The sequence below is a fragment of the Bactrocera dorsalis genome, chromosome 5, assembly GCF_023373825.1.
Source record: "Bactrocera dorsalis isolate Fly_Bdor chromosome 5, ASM2337382v1, whole genome shotgun sequence".
In the NCBI taxonomy this organism is placed as follows: Eukaryota; Metazoa; Arthropoda; class Insecta; order Diptera; family Tephritidae; genus Bactrocera; species Bactrocera dorsalis.
In genome coordinates, this window is record NC_064307.1 from 6,851,870 (window position 1) to 6,868,358 (window position 16,489).

General features: G+C 42.6%; 3 protein-coding genes across 3 annotated transcripts; 2 read left to right on the forward strand and 1 right to left on the reverse strand.

The window, feature by feature from the left end:
• Positions 1 to 3,313: 3,313 nt before the first annotated feature.
• On the forward strand, positions 3,314 to 4,491 carry LOC105223440 (transcriptional regulatory protein AlgP). The gene is made up of 2 exons (XM_049457313.1): positions 3,314 to 3,450; positions 3,520 to 4,491. The coding sequence occupies exons 1-2, from the start codon at positions 3,439 to 3,441 to the stop codon at positions 4,399 to 4,401; spliced, it is 894 nt and encodes a 297-aa protein (XP_049313270.1). The 5' UTR covers positions 3,314 to 3,438; the 3' UTR covers positions 4,402 to 4,491.
• A 1,963-nt stretch (positions 4,492 to 6,454) lies between these two features.
• On the forward strand, positions 6,455 to 7,092 carry LOC105223429 (cuticle protein 16.5). Its single transcript, XM_011201161.2, has 2 exons — positions 6,455 to 6,515; positions 6,582 to 7,092. Exons 1-2 carry the CDS (start codon positions 6,504 to 6,506, stop codon positions 6,999 to 7,001), a joined length of 432 nt encoding a protein of 143 aa, XP_011199463.2. The 5' UTR covers positions 6,455 to 6,503; the 3' UTR covers positions 7,002 to 7,092.
• A 6,304-nt stretch (positions 7,093 to 13,396) lies between these two features.
• On the reverse strand, positions 13,397 to 14,390 carry LOC105223430 (cuticle protein 16.5). The gene is made up of 2 exons (XM_011201162.2): positions 14,379 to 14,390; positions 13,397 to 14,301 (listed from the first exon to the last, which is right to left on the reverse strand). Exons 1-2 carry the CDS (start codon positions 14,388 to 14,390, stop codon positions 13,606 to 13,608), a joined length of 708 nt encoding a protein of 235 aa, XP_011199464.2. The 3' UTR covers positions 13,397 to 13,605.
• Positions 14,391 to 16,489: the final 2,099 nt, after the last annotated feature.

Genomic DNA, 16,489 nt, shown 5'->3' on the forward strand with positions numbered 1-16,489 from the left:
AATGCTATATGTCACTCATCATTCCCGTCCTGCTATATGGTTTGGGGGCATGGACAATGACATCATCTGATGACTCGGTGTTACGAGTCTTCGAAAGAAAGGTTCTGCGGAAGATTTATGGTCCTTTGCCCATTGGAATGAGGCAGGTCAAGTCGTCCGAATGGCGACATATCTGAGAGTACTCGACGCAGCACCCGCCGGGGGAAGCAGGGAAAGAGGAAGACCTCCACTCCGTTGGAAGGAAACGCAAAGCGTTGTCTACGCCAATGAGGAACAAGAAAGAGTTTTACATAGATTAAAAGCAGCGTATGATTTTCCGAAAACGTCCGAGATAAAAGTCGGATGGTTGAATTTTTGGGATTTTCATGGCATTGTTTTAATCGTCTACATCGAACATGGTAATAATATGACCACGTGCTATTGGACCGATCGGATATCGAGATCAAAGTTAGGCAAAATTGTTGCGCCAAAGCTCCTCAGTCCACATGTAGAAACAGAAAATGATTGATAATGACAGGACATGCTGTTTGTGAGATATAATATGTACAGTCCCACTCCACTGCAAAATATTTAAGGAGCTTTTAGTGGTGCATTATTGTCAGCTGCATGTGCTTGCACTTCAAGAAAATTTCATCTTCTGCAGCGAAGCATAAACTTTTTGTTATGCAAAATTCATTGATACACAAACAAAAACGAAGGCTGACGGTAATGTGTAGCGAAAAGTAATGCAATGAGTCTGCGAAACTCACACACGTACAGTACGTGCCACATACATATCTGAGTGTGTGTGTGTGTGCGAAAAGCATAAGACATTACAAACAATAAGAGAACAGCTCGACATCGATTATGTTGTTAGAACAGATGACAAAAGTTGCGCATTTCTCGGTAGCGCCGGCCCCACACCACACACACTCACGCTCACTCACATACACTTACACACACACCTTCAAGCGCACATTTGTTTCTGTAGCCACTGCAGGAGAAGCAACTTTTGCCGTTTCTTTATTTTTGTTGACTTGTGCTCACACACACACATAACACACTGAAATAACGGTTATAAAGCACACACACACTCATAAAACGGCAACCAAGTACGGCTCTACGTTCGTATGTGTGGCTGTGGGTGCCGGAATCAAGGCGAAAAGTAGGTGAAGAACATCACTAAAGTTGCAACACAGCTGCTACTAATACTTACTGTGGGAAAATATTGAAAATGACGATGATGATGAAGAGAACAATTGAGAGAGTGCCATATAGACTGGACCGGACCGAATCGAGAGCGCGGGCTGGCGGCGGAAAACAATGATGAAAACTTTTTATATTAATATCAGAAGAATTTACTCCGTAAAATAGATGTTGTCGTGGCAGTCATGGTTGTTGTTGCTATTGCTACTGTTGTTGCTTATGCCACCAGCTGTTTTATGCTCTGCACAATTTCAAGTTGCAAATGTAATTACGCTAAGTGCAGGACTACATATCTCACGCTCCCGACAACACGCCTCATTTGAGTTTCGAATGAGATTTCGCAATTACTTACATACACATACACATACACATACATACATACGTACAAGAAAAAGAAATGGCGCAATCAGCGGACCTGTGGCGTTCCAAAAGCGATCGGAAAAAAGATTTTGTTGGCAACTTAGTTTCTCTCATTTCATTGAGTTAAAAAGTATTAGTATTAAGAGCAGTGATAACAATATTGTCCGACAGTGTTATGATCTGTGTGACAAGTTTTCTGTTTAAATTAAGTTCGCCGGCGTTAAATTATTCTAATGAGGTCTGCATTGTATTTCGAATGAATTACACTTTTTTGTTTTTAAGGCGTTTTCAGTGCAAATTAATTATGAAATAGATTATATATTACTTTCGAAATCAACTCAAGGCATTTCTTGTTTAATACAAAAATAGGTTAGGTTGAGTTGATATGTAATCCTTTCTAAGGCCAGAGAAAATAAAAACTCAATCGATCCTGCCGCCAGAGTTCGGTTTGGCGACTGTATGATCGGAGTGATCCGGTATGAACGAAGATTTCCATTTGTTCAGACCCGAGTTCTTTTAGGAACTCAGACTCTCTGAGTCTAATGGCAACTTTCGCAGCCGCACGTTCTCGTTCAATATGCACAGGACCTTGATTAGAGTGGAGCTTAGTACAGCACATATGGCGATGAGTGCAGCCCGTTCAACGCTTTCGTGTGCAAGTGTGGTCTTTTCCAGAGCCCTCCACCACATAAAGACTCCATAGAAATTAAGGGGTTGACTATGGTGTCGTTAAGTCAGCGGGCCACTTTCGGTGAGAGACTCCTCCTTTTGCTAATGGCTCCTTTACAGCAGTTCAAGATGCCTTTTCTGCTCTCTTTTCGATATTCGGCTATCATGAAAGTTTCTTATCCGGGAAGAGCCCCAGACATTTTACTGTATCCGCAGATTACAGACGGATGTCTCCCATTCGCAGCTCGACGGATCATGTTTCTTCTAGTGAATAAAACCATCTCGGTTTTATTTACGACTGCCCAATTTGTTGCTACGCCGTGGTACCCCTGCGTCAATTCGTAAACGGTACTCAGGAAACTTTCTGGCCATAACTGCTAAATCGTCTGTATAAGCAATCACCCTACAGCCACGATCTTCAAGTTTTTTAAGCTGCCATACTCTCATTTCGTCGAGGACGTGCTTTCCCCATTCTGTTTCAATCCATCCCTCACACAGAAAACTGAAAATGAGGTGTTTGAATTTTGTTTCAACCCTAAGACCGTCCAGAACGGTTACGACTGCTTTCAGCAGGAGTTATTTAAAGCTCCCTCTATATCAAAGAAGGTCCCAGCAATGAATTCCCTAAGCCTAATGACTTCCTCAAGCCATGACACGATAGTATGCAGGACAGTATTTACTGACTTGTCTTAACAATAAGCATGTTGCGCTCCTGATAAATTGTACCTCGGAATACGCCCTCTTATGAACCAGTCCATCAGTCTCTCCAGAGTTTTTGGTAAGAAGGAAGGTAAAAGTATCTTAAGTCTTTCTAGACTAACAAAAACAATCTTAACTAATTTATTTAAGATTAATATTTAGTCAATCAAGTTATCGCGCCTTCCAAATGCGCCAAATTCCATTAGGTATGCAATCTGCGAGTGCTTAAAGAAACTTAAAAAACAAAGCAGACATACTTGAGTTATGCTAATGCAAAAACCGCATTCGTTGAAGACACGGCGCAGTCCACAAGCTACCCTTTGGTCTAGTGAACTAATTATCTATGCAACTGCAAGCGCGAAGTTTTCAATGCCGAAGTCAAGTCACTAAATAACTGCTAGAAATTTTCAAATGTTTTCGCAGTATAAAAGCGTGCATTGCCAGCAAAGAAGACATATCCACAATTCAGTTCACTAAGCTTACAAAGCAAACGACTGCCGAAAAATAACCCTGTCCACATTTAAAATGGCCAAATTCGTAAGTTCAAACTATATCTGATATATACCGAATATGAGCATAAGCATTGTTTTCTTCTATACTTTACAGCTGATTGTCCTGTGCTCATTCATTGCTTGCGCTGTCGCCAAGCCAGGTCTCATCGCGCCACTTGCTGCTCCATTGGCCGCAGTCCCGCTTGCCACCGCCGCCATAAATGCCCCATTGGATGCTGCTTATGCCAGCAGTCGTCTTGATATTCAGCAGAGATATGGTGCCGCTCTATTTGCTGCAGCACCCGCTAAACTTGTCGCCTCCACACCAGTTGCCGCTCCATTGGCTGCGGCTCCCGCTAAAATTGTGGCCTCGGCTCCATTAGCTGCTCCAGTAGCCGCCCCTCTTGCCTACACCAACCTCCCTCTGGATGCCGCTTCCGCCAGCAGCCGTTTGGACATTCACCAGAACTACGGAGCCGCTGTAGTACCCGCCACCTTTGCCGCTGCACCAGCTAAACTTGTCGCTTCCGCCCCGGTTGCCGCTCCATTGGCTGCTGCTCCCGCTAAAATTGTGGCCTCAGCTCCATTAGCTGCTCCTTTGGCTGCTCCAGTAGCCGCCCCTCTTGCCTACACCAACCTCCCTCTGGATGCCGCTTCCGCCAGCAGCCGTTTGGACATTCACCAGAACTACGGAGCCGCTGTAGTACCCGCCACCTTTGCCGCTGCACCAGCTAAACTTGTCGCCTCTGCTCCAGTTGCCGCTCCATTGGCCGCGGCTCCCGCTAAAATTGTGGCATCGGCTCCATTAGCTGCTCCTTTGGCTGCTCCAGTAGCCGCCCCTCTTGCCTACACCAATCTTCCTCTGGATGCCGCCTATGCCAGCAGTCGTCTTGACATCCAACAGAACTACGGATCCGCAGTAGTCCCAGCCACTTTTGCCGCTGCGCCTGCTAAACTTGTTGCTCCAGTCGCTCCAGTAGCACCATCTCTATGGTAATTTAGTGATACTTTCTCTCGAAAACCTTTTATGAATGACTGCTAAATATATAAATCTAAGCAAATAGAATATTTAAAACGAATTTTGTGTAATTTTTTATCTTCCTAATTAATTAATGTTTCGAGTTCTTAAGACCAAGTCCTCAAGAATGCCCAAGTCGCTTAATTGGTTCACCATTTCAATCAAATTTTTCTCCTAATTAGGTCTTTTTCTTCTTCAGCCATCACCAGCTGATGGCGCATTAGATATTTTCAAAGCTGGAGACTCTTTATGTACTGTCATAACCTAGCTAGCGCAACTGCTAAGTTTAAATTAAATGAAATACGTCTCTGTCAGTTTGCTCATCACATCGTCTTTACATCTTCATTACTCACAAAGTACAACTCAGAACTTTAGGCATCAGAGAAAATAGTTTTTTGATTACTTTGACATATTTTTTAATTATGCTCTATTTATTGGCTATGAGCTTTCACTTCGTCTAAATGATTTTGTGTAAGAATTCCATCTATTTGTCTACAGTTTTAATTATTTCGTAACATAGACTCATGAAATGTTTTCATTGTCCATGCGTTCGCACCATATAATAGGACGGGAATATTGAGTGATTTTTAGGGTTCCGCCATTGTTCGTCGAGAGGGCCTTACTTCTCAATTACCTACTCAGTCCGAAGTCTATAGGTAAGGGGAGTCAAGACGCGAGTGGAACGACAGGTCACTTTTTTTGAGGATTGTAGAGAGCACACTTAAATTCCAATCGTCGGACACGCTTTCGTCTGACCATAATCTACAAAGAAGATGATGAAAGCTCCTTAGCAGCTCTTCGCCGCCGTATTTGACTAGCTCGGCCGGCAATCCATCGGCCTCCGCCGTTTTGTTGTTCTTCTGACGGGTAATTGCTATTCAAACTTCTTCTTGGTTGAGTAATGGAACGTCCGCTCCATCGACATCAATTGGGGAATGGGGTTTACCATCTACTGGTGTTATGCTGGAAAAGTGCTCCATCCATAATGTCAGTACCCTTTGGGCATGATTACTAGATCACCTCTTGGAATTCTACAAGAGAATGCTCCGGTATTGAAACCTTCTGTTAGTGGCCGCATCACAACAATATTATTTTTTTCTTTTGCGAAGATATTATTTTATAACATGTATACCCTGAACAGGGTATATTAAGTTCGCCACCAAGTTTGAAACACCCCAAGGAACCCTATAAAGTATATGTACCAATACCCGTGTAGCTGTTCCTCCGTCTGTATATGTATAAATGAACTAGTCCCTCGGTTTTTGAAATATCGATCATTATCTAAATCAATAACAGCCCTAAAGGAATTGAACACATGGCTGTCAAACAAACTGAATGATCGAAAACAAGTTCTGTAAGGAATCTTTTGTGTTTGTGAAGCGTATTATAGCGTATGTGCATCGGCAGTAACCATTTGGTTTTTTATATATTTATCCCTTATTAAGTTAAACCCAATACTAGATTGAGTGAGTGACTGAGTTCATGTTCCAACTGCTCAAAATCGACGACTCATGCAGTTGTAAGCGCCAAAACATGATTATTACCGTTATGACTAATGGTTCGCGACTATCCCCACTTTACTCAATGAAATATTGTCCCAAAATTATGAAATTCAGTCAACATTGGGAAAAGCCGATGGTACTTTGCCCTTGTCGAGGCAACGATAGCAAGACCTACGTGCATATTTATAAGTATGGAAACGCTTAACAAAAGGGAAAAAACGTCCAAATTCTACGCATTTGTTTACCACACATACATACATACATATGTAAGCAAACAGCTTTAAAAAACTTACAATCCCCCAAAGCAGCAGTGCACACGGGCGTAAAAGCGGCGCGTACGTGCCACGCATTAATAAGCGACCCCGAAGACCCAATGGCGCGTGGAAGCACCAGAATGTCTTTCGTGTTGTGCGTGGTCAGTGCTATGGGGCTCTTGTGTATTGTGTGTGTGTGTGTGTAAAAAAGCAGGTGTTTTAACCGCCGAAGAATGGGTATAAAAAGCCGAAACCGTTAACTGATGGACATCATAAGTCAACTTGTCTTCACAGAAGCAACTTAAGAAATATCACTTCAAGCAAAATGTTCAAGCACGTAAGTTTAACCGCACAGCCCCCGGTGTGCATCGGATTAATTTTGGATTACTCACAATAATTTCAGGTCATTGTTGTCCTGGCCGTCATTGCCTGCGCCGCCGCCAAGCCCGGTCTCTTGCACGCTCCATTGGCCGCCGCACCACTCGCCCTCGCCGCACCAGCACCGATCATCACGGCCACTAGCAGCCAGGTTGTTGCAAGAACCCACAATGGCATTGCCGCCGCACCGATTGTTGCCGCTGCTCCCGTAGCGGCTGCGCCTCTGGCCGCTCCAATTGCACCGATTTCACCTTTGCTACGCTACGCTGCCGCCCCGCTCGCCGCACCCATAGCACCAGTTGCCCGCTACGCCGCCGCCCCACTCGCCCGCTATGCAGCTGCTCCGCTCGCGTACACCTCCCCCTTGGCCGCACCCGCTCCTCTGGCGTACGCTCCCTCCTACGCGGCGCCTCTGCACTACGCAGCCGCACCAGCGCTATGGTAACAACACACGACAACTCATTTTGCTTAAATTAATTTAAGAAAAGATAACAAACAATTAAAAATAGTAATAAAACAGCATAGTCTATACAAAAGTTGCTCTGCAGTCCTTTATTTATTTAGGTTGCACCATTGTGTTGGATTACTCCTTTTTTGCTGGCATCAAAAAGCATTTTCACCAACCTATTTATTCTCCAAATGACTGCGATAAATAGTGGCTACATGAAAGCCCGCCCGCCCGAACGCCCGCAGTGCTCGCGCGCACGCACACAAGTTCAACTTTAATGCAGCAACTTCAGCTGGCCCCCTTGTAATATGCCATATTTCTCTTTGAGGCAACACGAGTCGAGAACTTAAAAAACTTAAAAAACTAGAATAATCCACTACAAAAGTAACTGCTTTAAACTTTCTCAGGTATTCCTATTCTGTGTAATAGCAGCAAAACTGCGCAGCGCATCGCAGGTGGCTACGCAACAATACTATGACTGTGTGCTCCTAGATACACACATAGACAGCTGTGTGAGTGTGTAAGTGTGTTTGGGTGTATGGGTGTATGATTTGCTTTGTTGTCGAGTTGCTACCCGCTACGCTCGCTGTGTGCGCTTCTGCTGCAGCTTTCTGACTTGTACATAATCCATAATGTAGGTACGATGTTCTCGTATTCTCCCTCGCCACTGCCATTTCCTTTGCACTTCTTCCGTGCCTTTTCCGCACTCTTTCGCACTCCACTTCCGAAGTCATTTGTTTGTGCTTAATGGTGCCTCCTGGAATTTATGTGCCTAGTACGTTCCCAATACAAATCTACTCCAGTTTTGTGCACCAGCAGCAGCAGCAGCAGCTAGTGGGAGTCGCCGCCACTTCTACTTGACTAGCGAGAGCACTGCATTTATAGCTGCAATCGTCGGGGCTTGCTTAAGTCGGATAATACCGCCTCAAGTGCAAGTGACTGCGAGAAAAATGCTTTACTGACTTGGCTTTAAATAAATTACACGAATAGAAAGTAGACAAGTAGACAAGTTGGCAAAATGCAAGTATGTATACACAAATGCATACAAATATAAATATACATAAGCGTATACAAATACAATTATATATATACCGTGTACTTAGATATTAGGCGCACTCAAATATATACTTGTACGAGTATATATGTATGGTATATTTGCAGGCATTGTGGTGATCCCTTTCTGCGCCCAAGAAAGCTGCTTTAAGTTGTATTGTCACGCCGTCAAAGCACTCGGCACTGTGAGTGTTTCGACAACTCTCTCTGCTCTTGTGTACATATTTCAGAGACCTGCATGGTTATTCTGCTCTTCTGTACCTATTTCAGAGACCCGCGCGGTTACCGCTTTCTGATCCCTACATAAGTTTCAATGAAAACGATTATTACTAAGACCAAGTCTAGGTCTAAAAAGGAACCGCGCTTGGTAGTGACCCAACTCACAGATTCTTATGAGAAAACTTCATCCTATTTTTCAACGTCGAACTATAATTATTCCTGAAATTATACCTGAAAATTACGTTACAATCTAGACCCTGGCGAACTTGCTCGCATCCTTTCCAAAGTAAACGGCATTTATACAATCTTGAAGCCGTTCTTAAATGAGAAGAGAAGGTGACGTTAACTTTTAAGTGCATAACTTCTTACAATCACACCCTAATGCACCTCCGTACGGCTCTAAATATGTACGCGCATAATTTGCGCTTTCGTATACATAAGCACATTAGCGGAAATGGTAGTGGCTGCGGATGTGAATCTCATTGAGGATGCTGTTGTAGGTGTTCCTCTGTGTACTTTCTGAAATATTTATTGGCGGAATAAGAGAATTTTCATAAAACCAGAAAGAGGACAGAGCACAAGTGAAAATGCATGCACGACTGCCACTGGAAATATACATATTAATGCAAAGAGGCGAAACAAATGCAAATTTACGTTGTACTAAGTACTTCGGTTGTCTCAAGACCCACCCACAGAGCGTGTTTCGAAATATCTACATTTAACGAAAGAAAGAAGAATGGAAAAAATCCAAAAGCATTACAGAGCACTTTGGCGGGAAATCCTAAAAACAGCAGGCAGTAATGAAATTTTTTAAAAATATTGTGATGTTAGGCAATACTTATGTACGTCGTAAAATGTGTTCCAAGTGGGGAGAGCCTTTACATTTTGTTTTTAATAGGATTCATCTTATATATCATAGAAGTCCGCATTTTTAGACAATTGTAAAGTTCGGCGCAATGCTTGAGAATTTCCTTCAAGAAACATGATATAAACTGTCTAAAGTTATGTGAATCCCGAAAAATATCCATCCAGTAGTAATTTTTCAACATGGTTAATATCGTCGAATCACTCTTGCTAACAGGTGCTACAGTGGAATGACTACACAATTGAAAAATAAAGTCCTCTCTCGACGAGCAAAGACCAAATTCCACAAGTCCCTCGTCATTCATGTCCTACTGTACGGTGTGGAGGCATAGACAATGACATCATCTGATGAGTCCACCTTTGAAGTGTTCGAGAGAAAAGTTTTGCGGAAAAAGTCGATAGAAGGATGAACTGTATGAGATATTACGACGACATTGACATAGTTCAGCGAATCAAGAGACGGCGACTGCGATGGCTAGGTAATGTTGTCCAGATAGAAGAGAACACTCCAACATTGAAGGCTTACGATTCGGTGGAAGCAGAGGAAGAGAAAAACCATCACTCCGTTGGAAAGACCAGGTGGAGAAGGACCTGACTGCACTGGGAATCTCAAATTGGCGGTAAATAGCGAAAAGAAGAAAAGACTGACGAGCTGTTGTTAAGGGGTTACATAGGTTCACGAGTTTCAAAAAGTCAAATGCTTTGTTTTTCTTATTAAATTTTACGACACCTCTAGAATATTGTCCTCAATTTTCAAGTTGATCCGAGTAACAGTTTCGGAGATACAGACTTAACAACTTGTGCGCTGGTGGCTAGTAGCTAGGATAAGTGAACCGTCTTTGAACACGTTTTTCTCGAAAGAGTGTTTTTGAAGTCGATTGGCAAGATTTCTAGAGAACTGCGTACCGATCTTCATGAAATTGTGTACAGATCTTTGAGATACAATTCTTAAAGACTTAGACGAAGGATTTTTTCGATTACATTTATTTGAAAAAAAAAATGTTAACTAATTTCCCGAGGTCACCCGAAATGACAGCGCAATGGACGAGTTTAAAATATTTATTTCAAAAATTTTAGAAAAATGTTGAGAAGGCAATCCATAGCAAATGCGTACACAAGATCCTTACTAATCCTATATCGCCTTCTCCTAAATAATATATCTTTTTCTGCATGCTCTTAAAAGGCTTCTCTAACACCAATGGACTTAGTAAGTATCCTCGCCAGCAGTGCCGTCATTTATTATTATAGAATGGTACTAATTCCGACATTAATTAACAATTGACCTTTGCAGAAATTCTCTTTAGTTGCAGCTGCAACGGAAAGTCTGCGATTAATGTACTTTTTGAGTGTTTGCACAAACTTTAAAACTAATTAAAAATTCAGAGCACATGCTCGCGAAAAATGTCTGCCAGGTTCTATGATGTAAAAGCGAGTCGCTCGCTCTTCATTTCACATTTCGTATGCAAATAACGTTGTCGACAAAGTTTATATTTGACAACAACAAAAGGCCGGGAAAAATATAAACTAGAAAATACAAAAAATTGGAGCGACTATATTTGTTAACATGGGTCAGTGACGAGAACTGTACATAAAGCAACAACAATGCACATTAATATGAAGTTGTAGAACACCACCGTCCCTGACTCACTCGATTCAAAGTGAGATTTTAACAATTCAAAGAGAGCAAACACGTTCAGGCGATATAAATGAGGCGCCTCTTGCTATTGTCGAAACATAATTAGCTCTACTTTGCAATTAACGAATTTGGTTGCCTTCGAAGCAGCAGCAGTAGCCGCTGAATTTAGTCCATCAATCTCCAAGAATGTTCAAATAAGTAAGCTGCTTATGCGACAACGCCCAGAAACATTCACTTTTCGTGTTAATTGATATCAAATTAATTCAGGCTATTGTCAGTGTTGCCATCGTTGCCAGCGTCATGGCCTAGCCCGGCATTCTGCACGCACCGCTGGCTGCTGCTCCGTTGGCCTTTGCCGCTGCACCAGCGCCATCATTACGGCCACCAGCAGCCAAGCGGTTGCGCGCAACCATAACGGCAAGCTGCTGCTCCGTTTCGGGCTGCCACACCCTCAGTTGCGCCACTAGCTCATCTCCATTATGCTGCGTCAGCACCAATGTTCCCGCGAACTCTCAGCCAAACTGTGCCACAACTAAAGTTGCCTAGTAACTCGCACTAAACGCACACACTCTCCTAGTATTTATATATTATTTTAGTATATGTGTGAGCTTGTTGTCGATAGACAAAGTAATCGTAATAAAAGTTAATTAGTAAGTATTTAAATTAATTTGCTGGTTCGTAATTTGATTTAACACTATAAAATAGTAAAATGCAAAACATGAGCAACTAACTTTTGCGCAGTAATTGTTAAGCATAAAGCGAAACTAAATTGAGTTTTACAAAACCAAGAGCGTCGGTCGCATCACATATGGCTGCTCACGTGGTCTGCTCTCCTTCAAATAAAGAGGACGAATGGATTTAGAGTCAAAACAAGATAGGAAGTTAGAGTATACCCAGCCAAGGTCACAGCAAGAGCATGGCACAGACCGCTCTGTGACGAGAAGATCCGGAGAACGTGGACTTAATGTTTCGCAATAACTTCAGATCCGTATTCAATGGGTTCTACATGGTTCCGATGTAAAGATACGATTTTGAAGTTACGAACCAGTTAGCCATTGTATTTTGCTTGAATCCCAACGGCGGCAATGCTCTTTCACTTTCTAGCTATAACACAAAGAAAACTTCCGACACCTAATTCAATTCAGAGCCAAATAATCACAATTCTCTCAATGTTTGCGCTTCATTGAAAAGGTTGTTCGGTACTGAACACAATTTCCGAAAACTTAAGAAACTCAGTTATAGAATATTGTAGATATTTATGAACGATGAAGACATGTGTAGAACTTCACGCAAGTGGGGAAAGATCTCTAAGCTCCATTCACTTGGCAGTGGTCAGAAACGATTCTTTTACATTTGACTCAAGCAGCTCATGACTTCCGGTCTTCGACCGAGTATGCTCTGATTAGCCAAAGAGTATCCGTTTGAAGGCGAGCTAAAGTGAGAAGACGAACCATACCTCCTCAGGGTTGTGCGCCAGGTTTGGGATCCACCACGCATAAAACGCCCTCAATGAAAACGAAACATCAGCCTCGGATAAGTGGCCCCCCGTTTGATTTACGACGGGGAACGCAGAGGTAGAGAAAGACGTCAATTTCGTTGCGGAGATCAGGTGAAGAAGGACCTAGCTGCACTTGGTATTTGGAATTTGCTCCAAATTGGAAAAAGAAGAAACGACTGGCGCGCTGTTGTAAACTCGGCTTTAACGGCGTTAGCGGTGTCTACACCAATAAAAAGTAGAAGACGAATATAATTCTACATAAATATCTTATTAAATATTTTTACCATATCTCTTATTATTTTTGGTCAAGCTTATCAACCAATATTGCACAGTGCAGACCACGTTTGTGATATTAGATCTAAATATACCTTCGCTGCTCCATCTAAGCACTAACACACAAGTAAACATAAGTCTTTAGTCATATCGACGTTCGCGCAGCTCTTGCTAGGTGAAGTGACCATAAATTCACGTTCGCATTTCAATTTCTCTTAGCTTATGACAATACCACACTCAAAATAAAAAGGAACCGAAGAATTTCATCGCATTCCTTACAAGACACTCGCATTCTGAACCATGAATGTGCAAACCCAGCAGTAAATTTTATAATATCCAAGCTCACAGAGCTTAGTACTTTTTCATATGCTAACTCTATCTCTCTCTCTCTCATTTAATTCGCCAGTCTTAGTCTAATAAATCTCTCTCTCAAATAATTTCCCAGTCTTTCCAGTATTTGTGTAATACATCACTGTTAAAAATGAGATGTATCTTCCCCGAGCAATTTATGAGAAAACTTAATACCTCGAACAAGTACTCAATAAAGCTGTGGCTTCGATATGAAGACTTGATTCAAGAGCTAAAATTGTTCACAGATTCATAGGATTCGACTTGAACTAGTGGCCGACGTTCTGTTATATAGTACACTGCTCTTTTCATTTGATATTCCAGTTACATAAACTTATCGCCGGCGACTGCACCCAAAACTACTTCATTTTAAAGCGGTTTGATAAGAAAAACCTTTCGGCATATGGAAATCCACCAGTTTCACCACTAGAAACACGCATTTCTATGAGTGCACATATGTGTGTGGGTGTGTGGATGGTACTTAAACAATTTACTGGCACATTTAAGAGCACATTTCTTCCTTTTATTCAGGTACTTGCAATATTAATAATGAATACTCCCGCATAAAAACAAAAGCAAACACAATAAAAACAATGATGGGTTAGGTTAACAGGTGTCAACTTAGAGCTAGAGAAGAGAATTCACGTATTCGTCGTCAGATATGTATGAATTTATCGGTTTAATAGCAACGCACATACGAGTGGATCGACTCAGACAACAACACTTGGTGCAACCAGCTTAGCTGGGCCAGCAGCAACTGGGGCACCTATTACCGGAGCGGCGGGGGCTACATACCGAGCTGGAACTGGAGCTGGAGCCACAGCCGCAGCCGCAGGAGCAACATAGTTAGCTGGAGCTACGGCAGCGACGGATGGAGCGATGTAGGGAGCCGTATAAGCGGCAGGCACACCGGGTGCGGCAACGGGCGCATAAGGAGCTGTGTAAGCCGCTGACACGGCGGCAGGGTAGGCGGCGGCTGGCGCAACAAAACGAGCAGGAGCCGGAGCTGCAGCAGCAATGGGAGCAGGTGGTGCGACCAACTTGGCAGGTGCCGCAGCAGCTATCAGTGGTGTTGCGTAGTAATTGCTTTGTATATCCACACGTTGGCTGGCGACCGCAGAGTTCAATGGAGCGTTCGTGTAGGCGGCGGGGACGACGGCGGCAGTGTATGCTGCTGAGTAGGGTGCAGCGTACGCTGAAGTGTATGCCGCGTAGGGTGCTGAATATGCGGCATAGGGCGGTGCGGCTGCGGCTGCGGCAGCGTATGGGGCGGCAGCAATAACCGGGGCAGCAGCAACAACTGGAGCAGCAGCAACAGGCGCAGCGACGGCCACTTGGTCGGGCTTAGCTGTCACGCAGCTAGCACTCAGAGCAATCACCAGCAACAACAACAACGACAACGACAACTAGAAGAATGTAGGAAAGTCAATACATAACTGTGCGCAAATAAAAAGTCCTTTCCTCAATTCAATCAACCACTTACGAGTTTCGACATCCTGAGTAATATTTGATGGGTCTTTTATTTGGTTTTGGTTTTGGTTTTTGTTCTTGTTATTGGTTTTTCTCCTTGTTCTGTTTGGCTTCTTCCTTACTATATTGCTTCTTATTCGTGGCGAATTCTTGAGTTTGCCGCTTTTAATCAACGATGGTGCGCTGAGTCGTGCATAGAATGCATTCCACTACACTGGATCGCTCGCATTTTATAGGGTGGAGCCGGTGGTTAGCGCTCATTGCACATCATGCCGTATTACTTAGAGCGTGTTCCCCCCCTCCTTCTAGCATATTCTGCTACTGCTACAGCTACTGCCACCTATTCTACGCCTGGCTCTTTACCCCTTGCCGCGCCACTGCTGGGGTTGGTTGAACGCTTTGCCAACTTTTGTTAACTTCTTAATGCAAATGTTCGTCGTCTGCGACATCAATTTGTCAAAACCGTAGCACTTTGAGTGACGGTATGGTCGGGTGTATGGCTTTTGTGCGGTGCGGTTACTCGCTCATACATACACATGCCGAGCTTAGGAGTATATATCGCGGTGTGTATAGCTCTACAAATTGCGTTCTATTGCAAAACAATACAAAAGTGCTCAGTTTGCTGCCATTCAAGGACTTGCCGTCGTTATACGCCGTTGGCAAATTATCAAGGAATGTTTATAGCAAGAAGTTAGTTTTCAGTTAGTAGATATCTACTTATGCACTATATATATATATATGTATGTAAATATATATATTCGTGTTTTCGTCTGCATGTCAATATCCAGTTATATGCATTTGAAAATAGTATGAAGTATATATATACTTATTAATGTACTTCCATATATACTTACATTATATACATACTTATGTACATATATACCCACTCATTGGTGTATGTGTGCAATAGAATACAGAGAAAAACAGTTTATCACGGCGAAATCATGAACTGATTAAGAGAAGAGTCGAAAAATATTTCTGTTGCAGCAACAATTTAAAACTTAAAACTTCAAAGCTGCCAGATCTTATAGCGCCAAATTATTTTGTGTGTGTACATACATATGTACTGTGTACAATATATACCATGCGATCAAATTTGTCTGGACTGTCTGGCTATTTTTACCATCGAAAATTAAGAGTTCTTTTGAAAGTTGAAAATATTGAGTAATAATTTGGGAAATGTTAAATAATATTTGAGTGACACAAAACGGCCGTGGAGTCATGGAAACAAATCTTACCACGTCCATCCATGCCTGTTAATATGATAACAAAGAAAAAGCTATAGAAACTGTGCTTGAAATTACTGTGTTGGCAATCAAAGAGATAACAGAGGATGTAACAAATGAATCGACTCAATATATTTTGGCTAATATTTCGGGTATGCAAAATGTCAAAGCGTAACTCTTACCAACAGATCTGAATGTTTTGGAAAATCGAGTAGAGGTCACAAAATAGCTGCTTAACCACTTGTGGAAGTCCCTACGTCCATCAAACGTATTTTCATCAAAACAAAGAAACTAAAATTTGCTGAAAGTCATCCCAGGCGAGGTTAGGTGAGGTTAGGATCTATGGATCTCACTTGAATAAAAATTTCGGCGAAGTGTTTTGGACTTATCACAAATTTATAAAGTCGATTAATATAAAGCTCAGCCACTTTGCTAGGTTCTCAAAATCTCAAGCAGGCAAAGGCCGGCAAAAAATAAAAAATGGCAAGATAATTAAACCTCGCTTTCCTCCACATAGTTTTGCAGAGAGTATCCAACAAAATATTTAGTCATACCGCGTATGTACCTATTGGATACGGTTCACTTTAAGCCATCCCTCTGGTTCTGGTTGTTGACCAGCGTTTGCCACGGAGCTCCAAAAGTCCAGCCTTACAGCGTAATGGGATATCGAACAACCGACTCACTTCCAATCGTATGAAATTGGGAAGGGTGCAATACCTATCAAGCCCATCGGATTTAACTTCGATCCATCCGTGATAAAGCTCACTGCATCTCTTCTGCAAGGGTTTCGCCCAGCCCACAAATCCCTCGCTGGTTTTTGAGCAGAGAACGAACCGGAATATGTTGTAAGGAATGGAATCGAAGTAGTAGAGAGTTTCAATGTGCGCCTGGGATTCTT